At 40.1% G+C, this 26,835-nt stretch overlaps 1 protein-coding gene across 9 annotated transcripts; it reads left to right on the top strand.

Moving 5' to 3' along the window:
• mid1 (midline 1) lies at positions 1-26,458 on the top strand. Of its 9 annotated transcripts, none has more exons than XM_039600395.1 (11): positions 1-99; positions 14,165-14,886; positions 16,102-16,161; positions 20,105-20,200; positions 20,646-20,753; positions 23,018-23,166; positions 23,263-23,390; positions 24,016-24,159; positions 24,720-24,881; positions 24,973-25,180; positions 25,427-26,458. In XM_039600395.1, exons 2-11 carry the CDS (start codon positions 14,221-14,223, stop codon positions 25,773-25,775), a joined length of 2,070 nt encoding a protein of 689 aa, XP_039456329.1. In that variant the 5' UTR covers positions 1-99; positions 14,165-14,220; the 3' UTR covers positions 25,776-26,458. The 9 variants fall into 9 exon arrangements, with proteins under 9 accessions (XP_039456329.1, XP_039456332.1, XP_039456327.1 ...); XM_039600398.1 differs by lacking the exon at positions 1-99 and adding an exon at positions 8,348-8,366; XM_039600393.1 differs by lacking the exon at positions 1-99 and adding an exon at positions 8,373-8,574.
• The last annotated feature ends 377 nt before the right edge of the window (positions 26,459-26,835 follow it).

The raw sequence follows: 26,835 nt of genomic DNA, 5'->3' as shown, positions 1-26,835 counted from the left end.
CTCAGGGGAAGTACCAGCTGCCTGACAGTAACACTCAGTTTTAGCCTAATATTTATTCACCAGACAGAGACACATACCACTGCAGCCATGGGGAAGCAGGTAAGATCTGTTAAAGAAACATTTAGTGGGATTGGATTAAGTGACTTTAGTTAGTGCAGAGTCTTGACTTAAGGTTTTGTTTTTTTTTATTGCATGATCAGAGCTAATCACTTCAAACTGAACAGCAGGGAAACTGACTAGCACTGTGCTAAGTCACAAAGGTGAAAGTGGGGGCCTTTATCCTTTCATAAAAGGTTTCTTGCAATTTTTTCAACTTTTTTTTGTTTTTTTGCACATCAATCATTGCACATTACTTGAAATCCTTGGAATCTGCTATAGTCTACATAAGAAACTGACACACTGCAGTCTGCACAGTGAAGGAGAATACACGCATGGATGCACAGGATCGCACAAACAGGTTTGCTTAAGAAGAAGACGTAAGACACTAAAAGTGTGGGTTGTTTGTGCTTCTCAACAGAAAAGTTAATTTAAAAGGGAGGGAGGCCAGATATGTTGTCTTAATATGAAGTTCACTCATGCGTGCACATGCATCACATCTGCTGACAACTGAACAAAACAACTGCTGGTAAATTATTCAGCTGGCAAAAAAAAATAAAATAAATAAATTTTTTGCTATGCACAGGAAGAAACGTGGTGCTAAGGTTTTGTGCAGTTTTGTGTATTTTTCCTGGATCGCTCATAAGTTTCGACGAGAGGCATTTCCCTCCCTCTAACTTTTATTTTGGTGGGAACTGAAGCAATGCCATGTTGTTTCAGACAGACCAGAATGTGCAATTGTGCCAAATAACTGCGGATAGGGAACTCTGGTGAATTCATTTAGGATTTTAGTACTTTCCTACATGCAAGCATCTGGATCTGTTTTTTCTCTGAAACACCCTGCTTGCTACAGTTTTAAGAGACCGAACTATTTCTTAACATTAATCTTTTGTGCCTGAGGTATTGAATAATAATCATATTATAAAGACACAGAAGAAGATAGCTTGAATGTATTATTATTCCCCTGAGTGCTTTGGATGTCTGCTGATTTTAATATATGTTTTAAAACTCCCTCTCGCCTTCATTACATAGCTCTATTTCGTCAGTCCTCACTCCAAATGATAAACAAAACAGTCTCCATCGGCTCAGCAGTGCCAACTCCATCAGCTGTGAATTCTCTGCGCCTCGTTGTTGTGACAGAGCGAGAGCTGATGCTAGGTCACTCTCATTGTCAGAGCCAATAACTGTAAATGGGAATGGGGTCTTGTGGGGAAATGGGGCCCGTGTGATTGTAATGTGTGCGCATGCATGTGTTTGGACTCACCGCGCTGTGCAGCTGAAGCATATCCCTCTATCAGTGATACCTCTGCAAATGTTTCATCCATTATAAAACCTTGAAGAATGTGCTTCACAGGCCATGGTTGAGTAATGTGTCCTAAACTGTCTCGAAGGAATGTTTTGTTGACATGTAGATGGAGTGCAAGTGAAGGTTTTTTGTAGGGCCGCACCAAGCCAACATATACAGCGAAGCAGTAACACCTCAGTGACAGACTGTTATGTGTACGTTCTCTACACGAAGGCGGTTATCATGGTCAGTGCTAAATGAAACGGCGACGGTAGAGTCAAAATTTAATTTAACCCGCGAAGATAGTGTGTTGAAAACATCGCTCAGCTCAGACGCAGCTGACCCAGATCTCAACAGCTGCACTTCTGCCTTTGGCTCCAACAGTCTCTATGAACGCATGAACACAGTGCACCAAAACAGATGTTCAGAGCTCCTCAAGCAAATCCTGGCGTAGGATGTTTGAGCACAGTGGCACTGTGTCTTTGTTTCTCTAACGGAGAACTGGAGAACAGATAAGTGTTAAACCTCTTCACTGGAGAGTAGACGGCACACTTTTATTCCTTCCTGTGTTGGAGAAATACTGTCTTTAATTGCTGCCGCTTGTGTTTGTGGGGGTATTTAGCTCAATGCTTCACTATCTTTGATAAGATAACTTCAGTGTTGTCAGTGAGAGTATAATGATAAAGACGTGACACTAGTTTTAGTGGGTCCCTCAGAAGCTGGAAGCAATTACAGACTCCTCCGAGCAGCAAGAATGTAGCAGGCGTTCACCACGCACTCTTTCAGAAAGATACATTTTTGTCAGGAAAAAGAGAAAATAAAATAAAATAAAAGCCACGACTTTCAGGCCTTGGGGCTGTGGTGTGGACTAAACATAAAACATGACCTTACTTTTCCAAAAAAAGGAAAAAAAAAATCCTCAATTCAATTCAGTGAGAAAGCACCAGACACACTAGGCTTTGAACCACACAGTATAACTAGTTTCCTCTGTAAATGATATATGAACATTTCCTTTGTTCTTCCACTTTTTTCTTTTGATCCCTTGTCATAATTTTCAAAACTTCATGCTCATCATTTCAGGGTGGAGTGTAGTAAATAGCTTTATACGTGCCGAATAAGGCTATAACTATTCAAACATTAACAGAGTGTCTTAAAAGCATTGCTTTAAAAGCACTAAACAGACATACTCTGTAGGGAATCCCTTAAAACATGCCTGTTTATGTCAATATTTTATAATAAATTCAGTCCCACCACTTAGGATCACAGCATGTATTCGTCTGATACACTATAGTAGAGAGCAGAACAGGGCTGATAATTGATTCTGTTGCTGGCATAACTGAACGTAGCATCAGCGAAGCCGCAGAAAACTGAGAGGACAAGAATCATTTCTAGGTCACTGCCCACAGCGGCTCTATATGTTCTGCCAGTCTATCATAAAGCACAGTGAATGTGCGTACATAGATGCTGGATCTTCTACAGTTTATATCCTTAACCCTCCTACACTCTAAAAATGAAGATGTGCAGATTTTCTTTGAGATACCAGCTTAAATTGCACCAAATAACACCTCCGTTGAAAGCTGAAGATAAATTGCAGTGAGTGTTAATTGGCCTGGTACTAACGGGCTCGTTCATTTGGTTGATGTTTGGATTGATTGTGTGTTGCTTAGTTGTGGGCATCATGCCTTGGGGATGAAAGCAATTAAAGTGTTGAACCTTTGCCATGGCGGGGGCAGTCTACGCTTTCATCTTATTGTTTATTGGCAAAATGAGAAGTGTTTTGGACTGTCCTAGTTAGGAAAATAATTATTGCTGCTTAGATCACTGTTTGCACTCAAAAGGACAATCTGGATGCCAAAGCACGCGCTAACTCAATTGGGCATGTACATTCAGACTTTAATTACCGTCATTTCTGAAGGCTTAATGGCAAACATAACATTGTAAAGATATTCTCCTTTGTGTTGCCTTTCACTTGCATGTGCTCTATGAGGTGATGCATGCCATTTAGTGAGCAGACCTTAACAATTGCGCGGATGTATATAGCTGTGTATTAAAGCCAGCCATGCAGGATGGCCCTGGAGACTGATCCCATCTGTTCAAGGCCTGGCTGCTTAGTTAGAAACTCATCAAAATGTGGTCCCCCAAGGTTTGTGGACCCCCCTTTGTCTCTCCATTTGTTACCTCTTTGTCTCATTGCTGAGAGGGTGGGGTGCCAGGGGCAAGAGCTCAACCCCGGAATAGGGGGGGTTGATGGGCCCAGGCATTAATGGAGACAGTATCCATGAAATAGCCCAGTGGAAGTGACGCTTCCTGGACATGTTTTACGCTCGCATGAGCATACGGCTGGGGTTGGGGTAGGGTAGAGAGCTTTACCAATGAGGGAGGGAGTGTGGAAAGAGACTAGCCAGGATGCTACTGTATGTTTTGTTTAATTTCCCATGTGCTGCTGAAAAAGAGAGCTGAGCTGTCAGTGGGAGTTGCATCTTACTTCTGCGTTTTTGAAGATTATTCTGCTATACCATGTAAGTCAGATTTACTTGTTACTGTTTGGCTGCTAATGAAATACCCTGATTCTTTAATTAGTCCTGATGCTTTAGTGAGCATTTCTCATCATTGTCAGAGCACTGTTTGGAGTATATGGTGTCTGTCCTCTAGTTCAAAAATGTCACCTTAAATTTTATTCTCTGTTTAATGCATATTTAAGAATTTCTTTGTTAGGTATGAAAGAGGTTTGAACTTGGGAAAGACTAAACACCAAGGAGCATATGATGATGATGCAGTTTAAAAATGTCTGCTCATTTGTTCACTTGGATAGATCCTGTTTTTTTTTTCCTCATCAAAGTTTATGTAACATTCAATTTCACAGCCTATTTTTTCTAACTTCTTATCTGCTTTTTCAGGAGGGTATTTCTAGCCCTTTTCAGGTCTTTTTTTCCAATTTATAGAGCTTGATGTGCCAGCCATCATCAAGAGAACTGCCTCAGGCTGTAAATGGCCTTATTTAGTGAGGATGAATATTCATTTGTTTAAATAATTATTCCAACCATGCTGTTATTTATTGATAAGGAAATATATGTGCACTATCATATGACCCTTTTTTAATTCTAGTAGGATTACACTAAAAAAACAGTCCACAAAAGGTCACATATACAAATGCATTAACAAAGCATAAACAAAATTGCTTCTGTTACTCCTCAAACATCTGGAGTCCAATTTGATATCAGCTTGATAGAATGAAACTGCCAGTTTATATTTCAGTCATGTTGATGCATTATGACATAATCCGTGGTAAATATTTGGATTTATACAGTTTATCATATCTGCTTTTAGTGGGAAGCAGAGCTACTAAGTAACAAGAAGATACCAAAATAAATATGGATCAATTTGCTGGACTTGAAAGCCCCTGAGAATTTGTGTGTTAACAAGGATCAGATTGGGTTTCCAGTGGGTGAGGTGGGGACAGTTGTTAAAACCACAGCCCAGACAAGTTTTATATTTATGGGATGAGTAAAACAGAAACAGACATTTTTCCACTTCGTGTTTATTACAGTTCAGAATAGGGCGTGACTTTAGACTGACCCTGAAGTAGCAAGTCATTTTCATCTTTAAAAAGCTGGCCGCAAATGTCAGGATGACTTTAATGTCCTGAGTTTTATTGCCTTTTACTGCCCTAATATGATTCTCAATATGAGAGCAAGTAGTGAACTAATTATTCTGCAGACAATTTGTGGATATATATATATATAGCACTCTATGGCCTTGGGCAGAGCAATAGCACTTTCCTGTTGATTTTCTTGCTGTTGGAAATTATTGAAAAGGTCGTGTGCATCTAAGGACTGATGTGAGGAATATCTACCTTTGCTGTGTTTTGCATCCAGACTTAACTTCAGCATTATTATTGTTTTCTGCTCCCAGAAAGAAGAGAATTTAAGGAAGGAGTGCTAAAAGAGTGCTAAATTCTCAGGAAATAATAGCTAGCTTGTTTAGCAAGGTCCTTTTACAGACTTTCTGGTTGCACAGTCACATACAAATAAAATATTAGAATTATAATCACCAAAACTGGACAAATTATTTGTCCAACTACAACAAGAAGTCTATAAGAAGAAGTTCAGTGACTCAGCTAGCAGCCTAGCCTAGCTAGCATAGCTCGCTGTACCACCCAGAACAGCCCTGCCATTAATTTTAAGATATACACTGAATTATTTAAAAATGATGCCATAAATGTGTTTATTTCTGCTCTTTGGGAGCCGGCCTTAAAATGGCACTAAACAAAGTTTTTTTGACAGTCATATTAGCTTATCTTTGTATGCCGCTTGGTTGTTTTTTATGTATTAAACTGATTTGTCCTGTGAAGTTTCACATCCATTAGTATGTTAGTTACGTGGCCATAGGAGTCACGCTGCTTAATTTGCCTTTTGTTTCTCAATTTAGTCATGGTCACCGGGAGGAGAGCGACCTCTCTCAGGTATTGTTGTCTCGCTAACAGCGTCTTTACACATTTTTGCTCCTTACAAAACGTTGCAGACTTTAGATTGGCATGGGTTGCTGGAAGGAACTGGACAGTGACAGACAGCAGTAGGCTTGACTGAGAAACAAACAAGCTGTGAAGAGAGAGCTGAAGGTTTGCCAGTGAAAAGATTAGAGTGGCATTTGGCTGGAGCGCCAAGATGCACCGTTGCTCTTGCCACACTGTCATGGCAACGGAAGCTTTATACTTGCCTCGCAGTCCCCCCGCTGAGTGTCCAGACTGTACCAAAGAGTCATTTAAAGATCCTGGGATTATTTGTGTTGACAGTAGTTAGCCGTTTACAACATAAATTACATTTTCCTGAATTCAGCTGCATTAAATAGACATTTGCTACTCTCTTTGATTATTCATTACCATGGCTTTACATTCTTTTGACAGGTGAATGAATAAGATGCAAAAGGGCTATTATAAAAGAGCATGTAAACTTTGCTGAGCATCTTCACAATTCAATCTATCCCAGAGCTCTCATTTGTCATGCAGAGCACCTCTGTTCCCTGGTGACCAATCAGGAGTTCTTCCCTGTTGGCTAAAAGCACCCCCTTCACTGCCTCATCATCATTTGTGATTGACAGCCTCCCACAGGAAGGAGGGGGGTTATTTACCTCCTTGTGTTCTCATGGGACTAAGTTAATGATCCCAGCCAACAAAATAATACAAAGAGGGAAAAGCCTGAGAAGTCGGCGCCTGGTTGAACCATTTGGAGCAGTTTCGGCTTCTTTTATAGAGGATTAGAGAAAAAGAGGCTGTGTGAAGAGAATTTCAGAGATAGCAGTGAGACAGATGAAGCAGCAGAACCCAGACAGAAAGTGGGAGCTGAAGGGAGGCTTCTGAGGAAAGCCGGTGTTTTGAGAAAAATCCCTTCCTGGGCTTTATTTCTGTATTCATCTGTCACCCTGGCTGTGAACTGTGTGGTTGACTGAGTAACAGACAGCGAGGTAAGGCGTGATCTGTATTTCCAGTGGATGACACTTTAAAAGCTGTTTAGGCTTCTTTTAGACTTTGGAGTTTGGCTTTGAGGGAGTTTTAGTGTGCTAAATTAAACACAGTATTCTGCATATTTTTTTTGTCTGCATGTTTGAAATGTAGATATAAAAATGTAAACAAACATCAATGGTGATTTTATGGCCCAGTGAATTTTTCTGTGGTGCTCAGTTAAATATTTTTACACTTTATTGCATGCTTCCACACTGCACATTGTGCTGACCTAACTGCAGCTGCAACCATATCCAAGATGTTAATGAGTTTATGATGCATTTCAAGTCATTATTTGAGTTAACCTATATAAGAATCTAAGTTATTTGGCATTCCCCTACATTTCTTTTGATCCTTTTTTATACTGAAAAATAAGGTCTCACTGCTCCTCCCCCAGGGTTTTGGCTTAAAGCTAATCCAAACCAAGGCATGCCTTATATATTGTGGTTTAACCCCACAACATAAACGTCTGCTTTATACGGATGCCATTTAAAAAAAGAAGAACAAAAACCACTCTGACCTTATGTTGTTGACAAGGTTGTTGCAGGTAATGTCCTGCCTAAAAAGTAAGCTCGAATTCAGTGCTAATAAACGGATCAAACTTGATGTTATCAGTCCCACTATTTGGATGCCAATCCTGTCAGCCAGCACATGTTTGTGTTGGAAGCGTTTCTGTGAGACTGGTGAACAGATGCCAACAATCTGAGAAAACTTTCAACAATATCTAAGTCAGCTGTCGCAGCCACACTACATTCCTGTGTGTTTCCATTTCAGTGAATGTGTTCACAAGAAAAAAAAGGAAGAAAGACAGAAAAAAGGTGTTATTGCTTTAAGAAATAAGCTTTCTTCTGAGTGTTTTCCAAGGTAACGTAAAGTAACCTTCCTACCTTGAGCAATGGTAGGATCATCAGCACTGAGATAATGAAGATAGCAATTCTTAATAGTCATATGGCATAAATGACTGACAGTCTATTAATATACCTCTGCTTAGCCATGATAGCATTTGCAAAGTGTCGCTCTTGTACTTTCTGAACAGTTGATTAATAATTGATTACTGTGTTTCGTGAGGCACTATTTCATTTGGCTCCATTGAACCGTGACTTAGGCGTGAAGCATATTTCTAGCTGCATTATTCTCGACTAATTTTAGCGGGGTTAACTATAAAGCACTGCAAATTTTGGTTGATATTATATGCAAATCTCATCGTACGAAACATGCAATGAATCTGAAATGAATCTGTTTATTAATGCAGTGCATGTTGTTTTTGTGGCATGCAGCTCAGCTATTTGGGGGGAAAAATCCATTGGAGGATGACAGCAAACCTCTTTCCAGAGTTATGGTAACACCCTATGCTCTAATAGTTCCGAGAGACAGACCAAACCAGTGAAAGGCCTGCCCCTTTCTTATGATTGGCTATCTCAACAATTTGCAGCCCACTACTTGTAGATGGGATAGGTGCAGTTCTCAGTGAGGGAAGAGAAAAGGGTGGTAAGTTTTGATCTTCCTGCTGTTTTTTCAGTAGGCTAGGAGGAAAGAGTTAGTGTCAGAAACTCACAGAGATTCAGGGGGCGAGTGACTTTGCTTAAAGTTCAGACCACTGCAGTGGATCAGCTTGGTAGAGCCTAACTATCAACACTGACTGACTTTAAACGTGGCTCTTTCCTTCTGCTTGTTTATCGCTGTAATCATGTGGCAGGTAAGTCAGAGGGTCATTCTTAGCTCTGTTCACTGTGTTTCTGTGCCTCTGTATTTTTCTACCAAAACAATGAGTCATATGTTTCTAAGCCTGTAGGCAAGGATCTGTGCAAGAGCTGAGGTGGTTTGGCCTTGTGGTGCTCACAGATTCCTTCATGTTATGAAGTGTGGGTAGAACTTGTGGAATAAGATGACTAACTTGGAGGGCCAAGGGGGATTTTGTAATTAAAAAGCGTCAAAGAGAGTGGGAGCAGACAAAGTCGATTTCCAGCGTTAAAGCAGCAATTCAGTGTAGCATTTCCTAAAACACACACTTTTACATGGCCTCTGTCTGAAAGAATATATCTTTTAGCCATATTTTCATTTCTCCCTCCCTCCCTCCCTCTCTCTCCTCCCATTTCCCTGTTTTTTCAACCCTTGCTCAGACTTAGAGATCCACTGCAGCACTGGGGAAGATAAAGCCACTCTTTCAACCACAATCTTGTGGCCTCGTGACCTACAAAATACCATTTACTGAGCTGATAAGATAAAGGATACACACATTTTCCCTCTGCAACATCTATCTATCTATATATATATATATATATATATTTATTTATGTGTGTGTGTGTGTGTTTGTGCGTGCATGCGTGAGCCCGTTTGCATCAGCCCTGCATACATAAAAACAGAGCAGAGCTAATGAAGAGTGAAGCTGAGTTACTGCATCTGAGTCTGTGGTTGCCCCTGTTAATAAGTAACTTATCTCATTCACTTGAGGAGGAATGTTAGACATCTTCCCACCAGAGCACTGCCTCTGATCACTAGTGTGACAAATAGATATCAAGCTGTCACCATGGTAACTCACAAGGTCTTTTTATAATGTATAATAATTAGACTTTAGGAGAAGGAGCTGCAAGTGGTGGAAGCTTTGGGAACAGAAGTATTAACTGACTATTAAATTTTTACACGTTTCTTAAGATTGCAGTTATTTTTTATTTTGGTGGGAATTTATAGGTCACCATTTAATTATAACGTCAGACCGGACACTGTGCTTGCTGTAGTTCACAAATCAGCCACACGATGTCGCTCTTTGAATGTTTTCCACAGCAGTTAGACTCATTCTTGTTGAATGACGTCTGCAAACTGCTTGTCCTCGCACAGGGGACAGAGGGTAAGCAAGAGCAGGTCTAAACATTATTTATGATTTCAGCAAAAACGTGCAGATTGAGATAGATTCGAGGTGAAGGAGACATTTCTTGTGTGTGGACGTTTGAGTCACAGACCACAGCTGCGTACTTGGAAAGTCACATTTTCTAAAGTTCCTGTGGTGGTGGAAAGGATACAGTGTTTCCCCGCTGATGCCACCTGCCAAGCCGCGAAGAGGAAATGAGAGTTTGGTGCAACTTCTGATGTTGACCGGGATGACCTGTGTCAGTAAACATGCAGAGAAGTGACAGGCAGGAAGAATGAACATATTTCAGCTGACCTCCACACCTCCGTTTCCATTTCTTACGCTGTGAGAATGCCATTGCTAACATTAATTGGAGCTCGTTTCCAGCTAAAGCTTTGTTTGCACAGCCACAACACCAAAACTTATAACGCTGTTATTCTTCTCCGTGCAGTTGTGCTTGACAGATGCGTTTTAAATTCAGTTGCCGAAATATTTAGATTTGTAATTAACTTGTCCTCCGTAATCATTTAAATAACAGCATTTGTAGCCCTTGGTCAGGGCCAGGCCCCATTAAGCTAATCTCAGTAATGTGTGCAGCTGCACATCAGGTAGATTTGTCAGTCTAATCAGCTGATTTGTGCTGCTGCAGCTGTAAATCATATTAGGCCAGAGTGGGCCGCTGCTGAGCTGGCTGCTTCAGGGAGCAGCAACAGGCCACACATTGGTCACAGCTACGCTGTGAAGACAGGATTACAGATAAATATGTTAGGTGTGTGCCCCAGGAAGGAAGACAAAGAGCAATCACACTCTTTCAGACTCCGAATACAGGGTTCAGAGCTATCATTAAGGGCGATAAAAGACCATAACCAAAGGGATTAGGCAGTACTTGAACAGGAAATTGTCTTCATATCTGAGACTTTGTAATTGTTTCATCTCTTAGTGACCCATTAGGTGACTTCCTAATCAAATAAAATTACACATGTTCAGTTAGTACTCCAGTTTAAAGACAAGCACACATTTAAATTGTTATTTCCCATACCTGTGATTCTTTGGATACCATACCCTAAGCATCTTTCTCACTACAGACTATGAAGAGAAACTGTCAGCTGAAAATGCTGCACTTATCCAAAAGCAATCAGTTTGCCAAACGTAGCTGTTAAAGTAATGTATAGAGTCAGATGTTTTTGTACAAGGTTTTATGTAGTATTCTGGTTGTACCATCGTATTGCTCTCCAAAATTAAGGTCTTATCTTATTTAACCATTATTGTTGAGAGAATTGAACTTTGGATCTCATTTGTTTTCATATTTAATGCTTTATGATCTGAAAGTATGTAACTTCATAACACCAGAATACTCCCATAGCAATATTATATCAATACAATGTCTGTCATTACTAATGCATGTTCCAATTGGTGTGGATATGTGATATAACCTAATACAGCCTGTCCCAAAAGGTAATGAAATTTTATGTAGGCAATATTACAATGCCCCATAGACAGACAGTAAGTACCAGCATTTGACTGTGCCCCTTTTTCTCATTAAATGGGAACAGAAGTCAGAATCTTGCCCTACACTTGTGAATACTTTGGCAAAGAACAAAAAAAGAGGTTATTTTTAAACTTAACTTTGAATCTTTTCGGTCATCGTCGTACATTTTTCTCCTGGTTTCCCTAAGAGCTGTTTATTCAAACTGATCAATTCTCTGTGTGATCTTATAATAGACACCAAATTCCCTGGGAATACCAGTGACATTCCAATATGTATCTCGCAAGCAATGTACCTTCTACCCAGTCCTTTGTACGAACTGTAGCATGCCTTTAATAGTTACAGTGTACCTGTCTCTCAGAGAGAAAAGTCACCCTGGGGACTCTTTTGACTGACAGAAGAATTCAAATGGAGCGCAGCAGGGGTGTGTCTGGAAATAGAGGCACATGGTAAGCAGATGGTACCTCAGTGATTCCCACATGAGGGCCAGCTGGTACAGACTGGAATGTAGCAGATAATGTTAGAAAGTGCCAGTCTTTATTTGTAATTGTATGGCAGATTCTTGGTGCCTCAGCATTTTTTTGCTGAGTGACTTTACAGTTATTTTGCAGCCTGTAAAAATCCATCGCATCAGATTTGTTGCATATTAAATAACAACGGCCTCTGAGAGGAGGGATAACAGACTGCGATAGATGGTAAACCAGCGATTCCACATCGTTTTCTTGGTTGGATGCTGCGGGAATCCCAGACCTCTGTCCCACATCACAGATTAGTCCTGCTGCCTCTCGGGCTCCTTCTCATCTGTGTTTGTGTCTTCAGCCTTTCTTTTTGAATCTCTGGTGGAATTGCCAAGTACCTCAGCATTGTGCTGCTTGAAGCAGAGGTACAGTCACACAAGGGAACGTGAAACTGATCCCAACGCTTTGAATTTCTGAATGGGCAGGGCTGAGTGGGACACTGACCTGCCTGTGAGGATGTGAGCTAGGGCTCTACATGATACTGTGCCTCTGCTTATTTGCTGATTTTGACTCTCGCTCTCTTACACGCGCACTCTCTCTTTCTCCCTCTCTCTCTCGCTGTTGCCTGCTCTCTCTCTCTCTCTTCTTCCAGTACTGGCCTGAGCTCCAGCTGTAGGTGGAGCTGGCTTTCCTGGAATTGTCGGGCAACTTTTCCTGTTGTGCTTGCTACCTCTTGCTCAATCACTTGCTTAATGACAGCTCTGCTGCAGGACTTATGGGGCTCTGAAAACTTGTGCCATCTGGATGCATATCTCTACAAGCATGCTGGAGTTAATGACTGGTGCATTTTGTGGTATAAATATATTTTCATGATTCGAGTCAGAAGTTCTCCTTCAGCAAAAATGTCTCGGCAGTACAAAGTGGGGCGAAATCCATCGGTGGGTAAAGTAAACTGTGTATGAATGGGAGCACTTTCAGGAGTGCGTAATGTACTTGGGGCTGTAACGCAGTTTGCAAGGGCTCTTTGCCACAGTGTTGTTTTACAAGCTTTTTATAATGTCAGGATATTTTATACCATAAGCGATGACATCAGAGGATAAGTGTCTTTTTGCTTTGTGTTTATCATACAAAGCCCTTTATTTAGTTTGTATTTAGGGCATCCTATTGAAAATAACAACTTGCAAAAGCATTGTGTTTATCCAGTTGCTCTGCTAAAAAAATATAATGTGTGATTTTGTCTTTTCTCTTGCTGTGAAAAATCTAACAAGTGGATGAAAATTTGAACAAGTTTTTTTTATCATGTTTTACTACCATGTTGTTACCCCGTAGAGGTTTATGTGCTTTAGTACAATGCATAAATGACTTCATATCATCTGTAAAGTTAACATAATATGGTATTGTTTTTAAATAATATTTGTTCCTGAAAGCATATTTTGTTCACACCAGAGGGGTTTGGACAATGGAGCGGTATCCCTTGATTCTCAATTTCTAGGCACCTACATTTACTGCTTTGCCTTTAAAGAACAAAATAGCACTGAAACAAAGGCCCGCAGATGCATCAGAGTCACAAGAGACAAGTGCAACAATTGCTTCTTTTCTTGTGCAGTACAGTGGGATCACTGAATGTCTGCGAGGATTTGAATAGAATAGAAAGAACAAACCCAGGTTTGTAGCTCATAGGTAATTGCTGTATCCTCATAACTTCAAAAGGCTACTTGTGCCCGACTGTCCTGATAATGAGCTTTTGCCTTCTTCACACATAATGAGTGGAGGTAGAGAGTTCACATAGAAAGACGCTGTGAGCACAGTGTGTCCACTCGCAGCTGGGGTGTCTGACTGGCCGGGAACAAAGGCTTAGTGTCTGTGATGGTGTGTAGCCCCAGCCATCAGCAAGCAGGCCAATACACTTCTGCTTGGCTGAGTTGTCAGTCCTCACTGGCCCGCTGGCCTACGGGCTACAGTATAGACAGGCTAGACTATTCCTGTGCCAAATTAAAAGGAGCTGCTGCTGCATTCTTTAAGTTCTCAGTTGAGCCACACAGACCAAACTGAAAGCTGATACATGTTTATGTATTATGTGCAAACACGTGTTTTTGCCCGAGAATTCTCCTGCTTGCTTGTTTTATTTTTCCAGTATTCTTCATTTCCATAATCAGATATCTCTTACAAATATTTATGTAATAAAATATTAATGTTTTTTACATTCAGCATGCACCAGATATCGACTGAAACTCAAGTAGAGATGAATAACTTTGTTTTTGTTATCATAAATACTGGTAATTAGATCGGGTATGCGTAATGTGTTTTTTATTGTTTCTTCCAAAGAATATTTTGGATTTGATTGTGGACATTAGGACTCCAGCTAACTATTGTTTCTCCATCAGTTAATCTCAGAAAAAATAACTTGATAGAAACTAATAAGCAACAGTCTATCATTTTTTTAACCTTTGTCGCTGCTGCTAGCATTTCCTGATTTATTTTTGTCTCATCTTTACAGATAGCTGATCAGCTTCCCTGGATTTCGCTGAACATCCCGCTTTGTTTTGCTTGAAAATGGAAACGCTGGAGTCGGAGCTGACCTGCCCAATCTGTCTGGAGCTTTTCGAGGACCCACTGCTGTTACCCTGCGCTCACAGTCTTTGTTTCAATTGCGCCCACCGAATCCTGATCTCCCACTGCACCCCCAGCGAGCCAATTCAGTCCATCAGCGCCTTTCAGTGCCCCACCTGTCGCTATGTCATCACCCTCAACCAGAGGGGCTTAGAGGGACTCAAACGCAACGTCACTCTGCAGAATATCATCGACCGCTACCAGAAAGCTTCTTTAAGTGGACCCAACTCTCCTAACGAGACTCGGCGTGAGCGAGCCGTCCCTGACAGCACAGCCATGACGTCCCCCTGCAACCGGGTCCAGTGTCAGTTCTGCGAGCAGGACCCTCCGCAGGATGCCGTGAAGACTTGCGTCACCTGCGAGGTGTCATACTGCGAGGAGTGTCTCAAGGCCACCCATCCAAACAAAAAGCCCTTCACGGGCCACCGTCTAATCGAGCCTTTGCTTGACTCCCATCTACGAGGGCTTATGTGTCTGGAGCACGAGGACGAGAAGGTCAACATGTACTGTGTGACGGATGAGCAGCTGATCTGCGCATTGTGTAAGCTAGTTGGCCGACACCGAGACCACCAAGTAGCAGCCCTCAGTGACCGATATGACAAACTCAAGGTAAGAAATAATTTTAGAGAAGCTCGGGGATTTAGGACACAGTGAGAAAAGATTTCCCACTAATGTTACCCGCACATAATTGAGAGACGGTTTCTGAATTTTTCAAAAACCTCTTTCAGCTTCTCAGCATGACAGGTTGGCAAGCTGATAATGAAAATATTGAATTTCCACATTATGATAAACTTAAGTGGGCTTTTTGCACAGCTCGATTTTGGCAACGCACAAACACACGGAGATAAATTAAGAGTATTGATTACAGGCATGTGAAACTAAATCTCATCGATTTATTTTTTAAGTCGTTTATCTGAAACAGACAGTCAATAAGAAAGTACTCCATGAAGGATTTGCTACTTGAAAAATACAGATGATTTACAAGAATAAGTGCAATAATACTTCACAGTTCTAGTAAGAGAGATAGAGGGGTGTTTTTGTGAAGCAAGTTTAGAGTTGAGTTTTTCTGTAGCGAATTAGCAAACACTACAAAAGTTCCTTTATTCGGCATTGTGAAATAAATAATTGTACGAAATGACTTCCTCTCTAAATTACGCTTAGCAATAATGTGTTTACTTTGAAGCCTTTTCCCACTTGGCCAGTAAGAGACTGCTTTCACATTTTTAGGTAGTACTGCTCATTGTCAGTAGATGGGCCGACGTGAATAAGACATAAGAAGATGTTGTTTGGTGGAGTAAAAAAAATGGTGGTTCTGCTTTTCTTCACAAATAAGCTTCTATCATAAAAAACTAGTTTAGGTAGGTGTATAAAGTAACTCGCAAACACCACAGGATGATTTTATCGTCCACTAAAAGCCAGTTGTTCCATGGAACTTTAACACAAAAAAGAAAGTTACCATACACAAGGGAACATCAAACATTTACTGTTTTAATTTGGGAAAGTCTTAAACTCGGCTGCAAAAAGCTTTTCAGTTCAGTTGAAGTTCACCTTAAAGTTTGTCCAGGGAACTGCATGGCATAGGCTGCATGACAAAAAAAGAGCACCCTTCTTCTTTTCACAAAACACTCCCTTAATGCATGACTCACAAAAGGATAGTTTTATGTATCGCACGCAGCACTGAAACCCTTTTTTGTCCCCATTCCTTTCTTTCCCAACGCTTGGTCACAGTGGAACTGGGATATAAACAATCTTTTTGCAACATATTGGGAAGATAGGACCAGCCTTAACCTCTCTCCTTTGTTTGATCGTGCTGTCATTGTGCAGAAATCTCCCGGCCGCTTTCTCTGTGTGGGGCGTGATCATTCGTTCCAGGAGGCAGAGCAGGTGATCAGCATCATTTCTTTAATTACACATTCGGGGCAGATTTACTGCGTAGATCTGCCTGGACCTGAATGTAACTTTTGAAGGGATCGATTACCAAATCAAGACCAGTGAAATGAAAGTGAAACGCTAGTTGCAGCTGGTCTGCATAACATGAAGTAATGAGGCATGGCAATATGGCCTGGGTGGTTATTAATGCTAGAGTTAAAGCACTCAGCATTGTGAGCCTGGTGTGTTTTAATTATTTCACGAAGTAGTTAATGTGTGCTGTGACATTGTTACTTCCCTTTTAATGAGAATAAAATCCTGCAGATGTTTGCACACATTAGGATTGTGGGTGAATTAAGGCGAACCGAATCATTTTCATCCTCTTGCAGACTGTTATAAGCAAGGGTCTATTTTCTCTCTTGAAAAACATTAACCAATTACCTTTTTAAGTATCCTATCGCCGTATTTCATATTTTACTATTTCATGTGTTTACTCCTTTTTTTTTCCTCGATGCACATGCACATGCATTGTTAGTTGCATTGTTAGAAGCCCCAAGTGAAAGAGGAAATGACAATTTTCAACAAAGAGAGAAATAGTTTTTTTCTCATGGCATAGGACAGGACCCAGGTGGCATGCAGCTGAGCTTGTTGATAGTTGTTGGCTTTTTTCAAGCACATGTTTATAGCCACAGTGCCTCACATTTCTCGCAAATTCCCAGACAAAGGGATACTGTGACTTGTAAAGGCACACATGTGTGTCTTTGTGTGCGTGTCTGTGTTTCAGCCTCATTTATGTGACATGATCCCAGTTAAATAATTCTAAATATCTATCCATCTTATATTTTCTTATATTTCCTATTAAAGTCATAGGAAAGGCAGAAGCATTAAGGAAAACCCCCTTTTTTGCCAGATAATCACAGAGCTTATATGTAAACATACGAAACAGTCATGCAGACGTTGTAAAGCTTGAGCTGATCAAACCAGCTAGATTAAAACCGTGGGAAGAAACCCATGTAAACACGCGGAAAACAAGAGAAGGAAATGAAATTAAGACCCAGGACTACTCTATAACGAGGTGACGGTGGGATACTCAACCACAGTGCTGAAATATTTATTTTCAGTGATAGTAGAAAGCGGATATGTTTAATTTTCTTCATTTCACTGTTATGACCTTGTGTAAGCCTAATTAAAAAGAGATTGCACTCGTGTATTTGGCAGGTATTAGTTTCACCTCTTGACTTTGACGTACGCCTTGCATGTTCTCGTGATATAAATTTCCAAACATTGGCATTAGAGAACTTATACTAGAACAGCTCGGTGGCACACGGTATGTGGGTACTTTTAAAGTTTTATAAAAATCACAATCAGTGTTGTAAAAGTTCTTTTTGAAAGGTTATAGAATAAAGACTACTAGTTAACCTGTTCAAACATAAATATGACTGTATTAATTACTAACTTACTACATTTGATGTCTTCAGTAAAACTAGTTCAAGTCCACTGCATTTTGATTTAGAAAGCACTTTCACAGCTGGTGAAGAAGCTTTATTCTGTTTAGTGTCAAAGCCCGTTTCTCATTTTAGAAGGAAACCATTGTTGAATTTTTAGCAATATCCAGCACTGAGAGGCATTCTTCTTCGCCAGCGTGGTCACTCACTTTGGTGTGGTTGGCTGGTCGCAGGCATAGCAGACTCGGTTGCTTAGAGCAGTACGCATTGATTTGACATTTGGCAGAGAAGAGGTGGTTTAAAACTGAAACAAGAACAATCAAAAACAGCATTCAAGATTTCATATTGCCACATGAATGGAGCCTGTTAAGATGTAGAGGCAGCTGACCTGCTTTTTCTGGAAATATTCCAAGGCAGGACTAAAGTGAACAATGAAAAGCAAAAAATGTTTTCTACTTACAAGCTTTAAAATCATATAAGCTCATCAAAAGGTAATTAATAAATCTAAGTATAAGTTGATAATTTATTACAATTGCATCTATTTTTGATTCATTTACTTAAATACAGCACCGATTACACAGATATATGTATACACCAGAGTTACCACACACATACACTATGATACAAATACAGTTACGGTGTTCTCCAGGAAAGTAATGCAAAGCAGGGCCTGTGTTGCTCACAGGATGAAGAGTCACACAGTGAATAAAATTTCTAATGTTGACACAGGATAAAAGTCTGAGTCCTGACGTTGACCTTTCAGGACTCTAAGAGGAAGGAAGAGAGGCCGGCCAATGAAAAGGTGTGGAACCAGAAGCTTTCCCATACAAAAGGAAGCCACTATTCTTTCCTCTCATCGGGTTTAAATGATTTTAGGAAAGAGACCTCCATTAGACAGAGCTGTCTAAACATGTGAAGAATATTCACGCTGCAAGAGAAGTTATTTTAGCTAAATTGAAAATGCCTGTACAGCACAAATTTTCGCTGAGGTGATTTTACTTCGTGGTTTTTAACGGTCATACGTTTGGCTGTATTCACCATCAGCTGAATGTCTTATGTTTCGTACACCAGTTAGGGGGTTTCAAAGCCGCCATACCTGGACCTGCAACGGAGCATCTGAAATGGCTTTCATCACATTTTCTTTTCCATATAAATAAATTATATTTGTAAGAGCAGTAAAACAGAGGCTCTGCTATTTTAGTACAGTGACTCACACACCTTATGAAATCACAATGTGAGACTTTGAACTAACATGACAGAGCCTCTCCCACCATCTATTTGCTTTAAATCTTTGCAGGCTTCTTGTGCTTGTTTGGTCTCATCTCAAAGTATTTGTGGGGTTTTTTTTCCCTTTTAAATAAAGGGATGTTAGTCAGAGTTATATTTTTGTGATTAGTGTTTATGGTTCTCTACAATAATTTCTTTTAAATCAATGTTTTAGGAACCAGTTGCTATAGTTCCAAACAGTGAAATTCAAAGGCAGTCAGTAACTCTTTGACTGTAAAATTTCAGATGCATTCATATGTATTGCTGAAGACTTAATAATAGACTGAAATACGTTGTTCTGCTTGTATTTGATTTAGCTGAAAATGTAGGTTTCAAAGAGAACCCAAAAATTCTGTTTTTTTAAAAAATTTATTTTAATGTCTGTTTTTTTTAAATGACGCTAGTATAGAAGTACTTTGCATTTTTTTCTTAATGGCCAGCAAGACACAGTTAGGCTGCATGGAAGTATATGAGGAAAATAACTTTTTACTTGATTTATGACCTCAGTAAACATTTCCCAGATGAGTTTATGGTTTTGAAGCACTAATTTCCAGTCATATCCATTACAGCATCATGGTAAATTTGTAAATTATGGTCCAATTTGGAATAAAATAGAGATCATGAACACACTGTAATTGACAAGTGGCTACAGCATGGGTGTGCAGTATCCTCAGTTTGCAGTCTAAATCTGTCATCCAAATTTGAAGTTACAACCTTCTCCACCCATCTGCTTTTGGTTTTGCAAGACTACGGTTTTGTTTGAATTGAAATCATTTTAATATAATCATGCATTAATCTTTTACTTCCTATGAATAATGCTTATGATATTAGAAGACATTCTGTAATGTCACAGGACACCATCACCATGCTGCCCGATTATAGTAAGAGCTTAAGTTCGAAACATCACCCTTTGATCTGACTCGGTGATTAGCACACCCTGGGTTCAGTTGTCCAAATTACTGGCAGATGCTCTGCTTAGCTTCATGGCCTTAGTGGGCAGTATGATGGGATCTTTGGCACAAAGCTAGGACTTGTGGGGGGGGCTTCACACTGATCAGAGCCCAAATCTGGCCACTCATATCCAGGGGCAACCTTGTGTGTCCTCTCATGTGCTCATTACACTTGGGCCTGATATGGTCCTTATGTTCCTATTCACCTAACTCTCCTCCAGGATTTATTCAGCTGTTTACAGTTTGATTGGGGAGGCAGTGTATAATGAAATGTTCCCTTTCAATTTTGTTTTGCAGCAAGCCTTGGATTCCAACCTCAGCAATCTAATCAAGAGGACCAGTGAGTTGGAAAGTCTGATGGGCAAACTTATCCAAACCTGCCAACATGTGGAGGTGAGGTTATTTGTCTGTTTCTTTCAGGTTGGGGGTTTTAGCTTTCTCGGCAATCCGTGGGCAACAACTCATTAAATTATTAACACCGTGATGAATTACTGTATCCGAATGTGGAATTGTATCATGTCAACAAGACTGAGCGCTCATTACTCACAAGCTCAACAATTATTGTTAAATGACTGCAAATTTAGTATTTTAACAGCATGTGTAAGCTAAATATGAATTTATTTATGTCTAGATATAAATAAATAAATATGTGTAAAGTAAATAGCATGTGATTCATTGAAAAGCCTTTCAAATAAAGGATTAAGATACTGCATTATGTCAGTTATCTCAAAATGACTGTGCTTTAAATTAATATGTGTGTGTGTGTGTGCGTGTAAACAAAGACAGCTGATTGCAGCTCTGCTCTAATGTATGTTACCTGTACCCCTGTTTTGTCTAGGTAAATGCATCGCGACAAGAAAACAAGCTGCAGGAAGAGTGTGACCTGCTGATTAATATCATACAGCAGCGAAGACAAATCATAGCTACCAAGATAAAGGAGGGCAAGGTACCGTTTATCACACTTTGTATCTCGATAGCTTTTGTTTGTTTGTTTATCACCTTGTCCGTGTTGATAACCTTGCTTCTTCACCCGAGGTTGCTGTTCTTATTAGAATACAGCAATAACAAATCACAGATGATGGGTTAAAAAAAAAGACTCTTCACACTTCTGCTGCTCAAAGGGAGAGTATGTAACGCATGAAGGACGCATAAGTGATGTAATGCAACTTCTACAAAGGAAGATAAAAAAAAAGTTAAATATATACGCATTGTAATTGAAAAGCACTGTACAGTAGTTTAGTATTAAAAACACTATGATTTACTGTATTAATGATGTCCCGGGGATGTTCCAGGAACGGTGATACTATTTTCCAGTGAACTGATTGGTCAGTAGGCAATGATTTCATGCCTGCTGATCTCTAATCTTCAATATAACCTGCTCCAGAGGCAAAAATGTGAACTGCTTTATCATAAAGCAAACCCATGATAACCCTGAAGTTACCTGGATAAGCCAAAATCAGGCTTTCACAGTGTAGGCTTCTGATTTGACTAGAAGATTATGGTGGCCAATGTTAGCTAATGTGGGCAGACACATACTTCTTTGTAATCTGTACTGATGTTAGTTCTCTAAATGTGTCATTTGGCTCCACCTGGACACACGTTACACTACATAAAAGCAGGTCTTGATACATAGTTTGATTTCCAGGCAGCATAAACTTTTGTATAGTTCTAATAATTCATGGAGGAAGGATCTCATTTTTTCCGGTTTCTGGTGACCATGATAGTTCTCAGAAGTGTTTTCTTTGTTAGTTGCAGGGACCTTTCCTGCCAAGAGGAACCGTGGACATCAATAAAACAAATCTAACAAAAAAAAATGTGAACATTAGTTGAACGTCAGCTATGCAAGCAACAATTTTTTACAGTCTAAAACATTTGCAATGCATGCAGAAATGAGCAGTCTGTGAAGTGTGTGGCTTATTGAAACTCACACTGTTTTGCAATGTAGAGAAAAAAAAAAGAAAACTCTGAAACAGGATTACGGGAAAGTGAAAGTAAAGGAACTCAGAAAGCGTGGATGGTGCTGCAGCCACCACTGGTCAGCTATTAAGTCCCTTCAGAGTTCCTATTAGTAATTACAATTAGTAATTGTAAATGCAAACAGAAGGCAGGCCTTGAAAATGTGTTGTTCTCAGCAGGTAGCTTCTCTCACCCGCCCCCCAGGCAATCACCACTGGCTTTTCAAAAGCAGCTTTTATCAAAAATATACAAATAGTAAAAAGTAGCACACATTACCGTGATGTTTACTGTTTCCTGCTTCACATCTTATTCAGTATTCAGTCAAGCTGCCTAACAGTGGGGGTTTTTTTTAGCAACTGACTGAGAAGAATCTTCAGGGAAAGAAGAAAAAACATATAAAATGTTGCAAAACTAAGTAAATGCCATATATTTTGACTATTTTGACAGTTGTGGCAAACAGACACATGCTTCACGAACTAAAATGCAATTGCTTGCTATCCTGTAAATATGAACAATTATAGGGCAACAAGCAAATATATTTTTGCCACAATTTGCTTGGCTGTGTTAAGGTTATAGAATAGTTAAAAGAAAAGCTGACTTTGGATTCTAAAGAGGAAAAAAAATGCAGTCCTCTTCTGCAGCCTGGACCTGTATTTCAACATATTGATGGCCACTTATAATGACGAGAGTTTATTGCTTTGTTTTTGTCCTGGGTATCAGGAGCACTTCGGGAGCGGGTGTCCATACTTTTAATATGGATGTGTTATGCCTCTTGAATGGTTTCCCTTCCTTTTCCCCTGTTAGACGCCCTTAGAGAAGCGGGAGCATGCTGTGCCATGTTCAGTGTCAGACTAAGATCAGCCTTGCTTCCTGTGGTGGTCCTCTCTGGAGGGGGCCTCTTTCCTTCCACACCTCGTGCCTCATGCCACAGGTTGTGAGGTTGCTTTCAGCCACTAAGCCATTGAGCCACAGAGGGGGGGGGTTAGAAGGGTCTGGTTTCTATGACAATACTGTGTAGGATGTCTCATGAATACCCCTCTTATGCAAGTATTGCTTATAAAACAGGTTGTAGGACAGACTATTGTGACTATGACACTACTGAAAAATCAGAGTTTTTTTTCTCCCCAGCAGGATTTCCTTATTGGCAAAGTGAAACCCAATTTTACATTGGATAAGTTGGCGTCTCATAGGTCATGCATTGGTTGGTAGTTTACTAAGCTATTCATCTGTCTGCATATCCTATTTTCTGCCCAGTCTGTGAGGCTGAGGAAGCTAGCCCAGCAGATAGCCGGCTGCAAGCAGTGCATTGAGAGGTCCTCCTCGCTCATCACTCAGGCTGACCAAACCCTCAAGGAGACAGACCACACTCGCTTTCTTCAGACAGCTAAAAGTATCTGTGAGAGGTGAGACACCAGCGAAAGGCAGACACAGGAACAAACAATAGAAGCTGTGTGTAAAACTGTCGCCACATATTAATGTTAATATTTTCTTTGTACCAGAGTGTCTATGGCAACAGCGTCCTCCCAAATCCTGTTACCAGAAATTAACCTGAATGACACATTTGATACTTTTGCTTTGGACTTCACAAGGGAGAAGAAAATGCTAGAAAGCTTAGATTACCTCACAGGTGAGTCGGGCCACGCATGTTAAGCACAGAGCATTTAATTGTTTGAAATGAAACCTCCGTGTAAATTACTATAATCGTTTTGCTTGTTTAGTACCGCCTGATCAGTTTCCCCAAAACTTTCTTTTTCATACGATTTGCCGGCTTCCTTTATTGAAAGATGCATTTAAAATTAACCACAGCTTATCCGTGAATTATGGATTTATAAAATTACAGGCTTTGGCAAGCATAACAGCGGTGAGTTTATATTTAAACTATGTGATTGTGAAGGAGTGGCAGAAAACTAAAAAGCTCATATAATTTACAGCAATAGTTTTTTGCTGCTGAATGAAACAGGTTTGATTGTTTATGCACGGCTCCTGTTGTGCACTGTGAATTTAACTCGGCATGGGGGCTGTAGCTGTAATAGCTGGAGGAACTCCAATATAGATTAATTACACTTGTCAGAATAAAGGACACACGCAGACACTCACACAAACACACACACACGTGCATACACACAAATGGCTGGTGCTGTTTATCCATCACTGGTCTCTGTTTGTTATTTTGATGTTGTGTGCAGAATGAAATCAACTCCGCTTTCATTATTTTCTCTGGGCAACATTTGCCTTTTGTTTTCTGTTTGCAGCGCCAAATCCACCAGTAATCCGCGAGGAACTCTGTACAGCTTCATATGACACGATCACGGTTCACTGGACATCAGATGATGAATTCTCTGTTGTATCATACGAGCTACAGTATGCCATCTTCACCAGCCAATCTAATGTTGTCAGTAAGTCCATATGTCGTTTTCTAATGGAACCACGGTCAAATGTTTGGGGTGGAAAACACGATAGTAGTGGTGGGATTTGAAAAGGATTTCTGGGAAAGATTTTCAAATAGTTCGAGGGGGTATGCTACAATATCCAAACATAATATTGTGTTTTAGCTGCAGGAGTGGAGAGCGTTGTCCTGGCTCTCGTGGGTAATGAGATGTTTCCAAAACGACTGTAATTTTTGCTGCATCTCAGAAGGGAAAGGAAAATAACAGTCAGACTGGATTTACATCCAGATGCACATCGTAAGCTGAATATTATCTCGGGGTTGAAATAAACAGCAGACTGCTCGAATTGATCGCCCTAATTAGCCACAACACGCTCGATCAAGCAATTTATTCTTATCTGCCTCAGCGCTCGAGCACACTTGAGTAGCAGTGCAACTATACTTGATGAATTAAAAATAGCAGCCTTAGATTGAAAGAGTTCATGTTGTTATACTGTGTTGTCTCACTCCTTAGTTTAAACTAACTTAGTAATAATTCTCATGGTGAACTGCTTTGTGCTTTGTCTATAGGTTTGTGTAAATCTGCTGATAGCTGGATGATAGTACCAAACATCAAGCAAAATCACTACACGGTGCATGGACTCCAGTGTGGCACTAAGTACATTTTCATAGTGAAGGCCATAAACCAGGCTGGGACCCGCAGCAGTGAACCAGGGAAACTCAAGACAAACAGTACGTCAGCAGCTGTTTAGAAATGCTTGTGCTACTAAATAATTATTAATACTTGACAATTGTAATTAATACTTTTTTTTTTAATTGTAAGGTCAGCCATTCAAACTGGACCCAAAGTCTGCTCACCGGAAGCTGAGGGTGTCCCATGACAACCTGACAGTAGAGAGGGATGAGACATCGTCCAAGAAGAGCCATAGTCAGGACCGCTTCTCCAGCCACAGCAGCTACGGTGTCACGGGAAATGTCTACATCGACAGTGGGCGCCATTACTGGGAGGCTCTGATTGGGGGAAGCACATGGTAAAAACATTTAAGCTCGTAGCATGGCTCACAAGTAGTTCATTGTCAGACTCCTGGTTGGCTGGACTCAAGATCAAACAAAGAAAGGCTCGCTAGGTAGTGGTAGTTAGAATGTCTGCTCTCATTTCTGCTTGAGTCTGTAGATGTATCGTTTTTATGTAAGCGTGAATGATGTTTCAGATTTAGAATATTACTACTCAACCTGTATTTATGAAATGTAATTATTTCCTCTCATTGGTTACGCAGGTTTGCAGTAGGAATTGCGTACAAGTCAGCACCGAAACACGAGTGGGTCGGCAAAAACTCAGCCTCCTGGGTGATGTCTCGCTGCAACAACTCATGGGTGGTGCGTCACAACAGTAAAGAGATTCCCATCGAGCCCTCGCCCCACCTGCGGCGTCTCGGGGTGTTGTTGGACTATGATTCTGGATCTCTGTCTTTTTATGACGCTGTTGGTTCTCAGCACTTGTATACGTTTGACATTGACTTTGCTCAGCCAGTCTGCCCTGTGTTCAATGTTTGGAACAGATGCCTAACAATCCTGAGTGGACTGCCTATCCCAGATCACTTAGAGGGAACAGACTACAACAACTGATAAACCTGCCCCGTCTTTCCTGGATTTTCTTTTTTGTATCCAGAAAGCGACTTGATAGTGTGCACCTTTGAAAAAAAGAAAAAAGGATACAGTGATATTGGTGTAGATTTCTAAAACTAATCGGAGCTATTTAATAAATGTTTTCTTTGCTTTGCACATTTATGTACATTACTCTTTTGGGTGGTTTCGATGGTTGGTGACAATTCCAAATTCACTAGCTGGCTCCACATTTTTTTACCTTCATATTGCACACTTTTTATTAATATACTTTTAAGGAAAATGGCGAATTTTTAATGACATCTATTAAGGGGGCTCATATGTTTGTGGAAGGTTGATTTATAGGCCATTTGAAATTTTGTGTTTTTGAACTTTTTTAAGTCGTAGCACTTTGATAAAGTTGTCACTATAATATAAATGTTTACTTGTCAATGTTTCTAAGAAAAAAACATGTAAATGCAGGATCCAAGAATAATAGTTAAGAACGGTTTCACTTTTTAATTCTAATAAGAAATCAGTCAATTCAGGGGTTTTTATGTATTTATTTCTGAAAATGCTCTAGTAAAGTTTAGCATCTCGGGAATATTCATCTCCTCATTAAAGCCGTTTTAAAATGGATCTTCATCATAATTATGCCATTTTAAGTTTCTCTGACAAGATCTAATAAAAGTGACTTCGCATGATTATTTGCGTGACTATCCTCCTTGTGTTATGAATAATGCAATCCACAAATGTGTTTCAGTAGGGCTGTCACCAAAGCAGATTTGGACAGGATAATAGCATACTGAAAAACAACTGACAACAATGGAATTACTGCAAGTTCTATAGAAATTTTGAAGAGAAGAACAATTCATTTTTTAAAAATCTGTGCATTGACTTTTCTCTCTTTTTCTGACAAATTGATAAACAGATTGATAACCCCCCCCCCCACACACACACACACATATATATAATATATATATGTATATGACCTTAAATGTAAAAAAAAGAAGTAAAAAGCAAACGCACCATTCTTTACAATTTTGTAAAATGTGTGCCTCCTATAATATATCTGCTTTTTTCC

The sequence above is a fragment of the Oreochromis aureus genome, linkage group 16, assembly GCF_013358895.1.
Source record: "Oreochromis aureus strain Israel breed Guangdong linkage group 16, ZZ_aureus, whole genome shotgun sequence".
NCBI lineage: Eukaryota > Metazoa > Chordata > Actinopteri > Cichliformes > Cichlidae > Oreochromis > Oreochromis aureus.
The sequence above is the reverse complement of the archived record's forward strand: the minus strand, read 5'-3'. Positions and strand labels throughout refer to the sequence as shown.

Bases quoted from the DNA above. Each gene is read 5' to 3' on its own strand.
- mid1 (XM_039600395.1), top strand. From the start codon at position 14,221: ATGGAAACGCTGGAGTCGGAGCTGACCTGCCCAATCTGTCTGGAGCTT. The intron at 20,201-20,645 runs GTGAGGTTATTT...TGTTTTGTCTAG, and splicing joins AAACCTGCCAACATGTGGAG to GTAAATGCATCGCGACAAGA. The intron at 25,181-25,426 runs GTAAAAACATTT...TTGGTTACGCAG, and splicing joins CTGATTGGGGGAAGCACATG to GTTTGCAGTAGGAATTGCGT.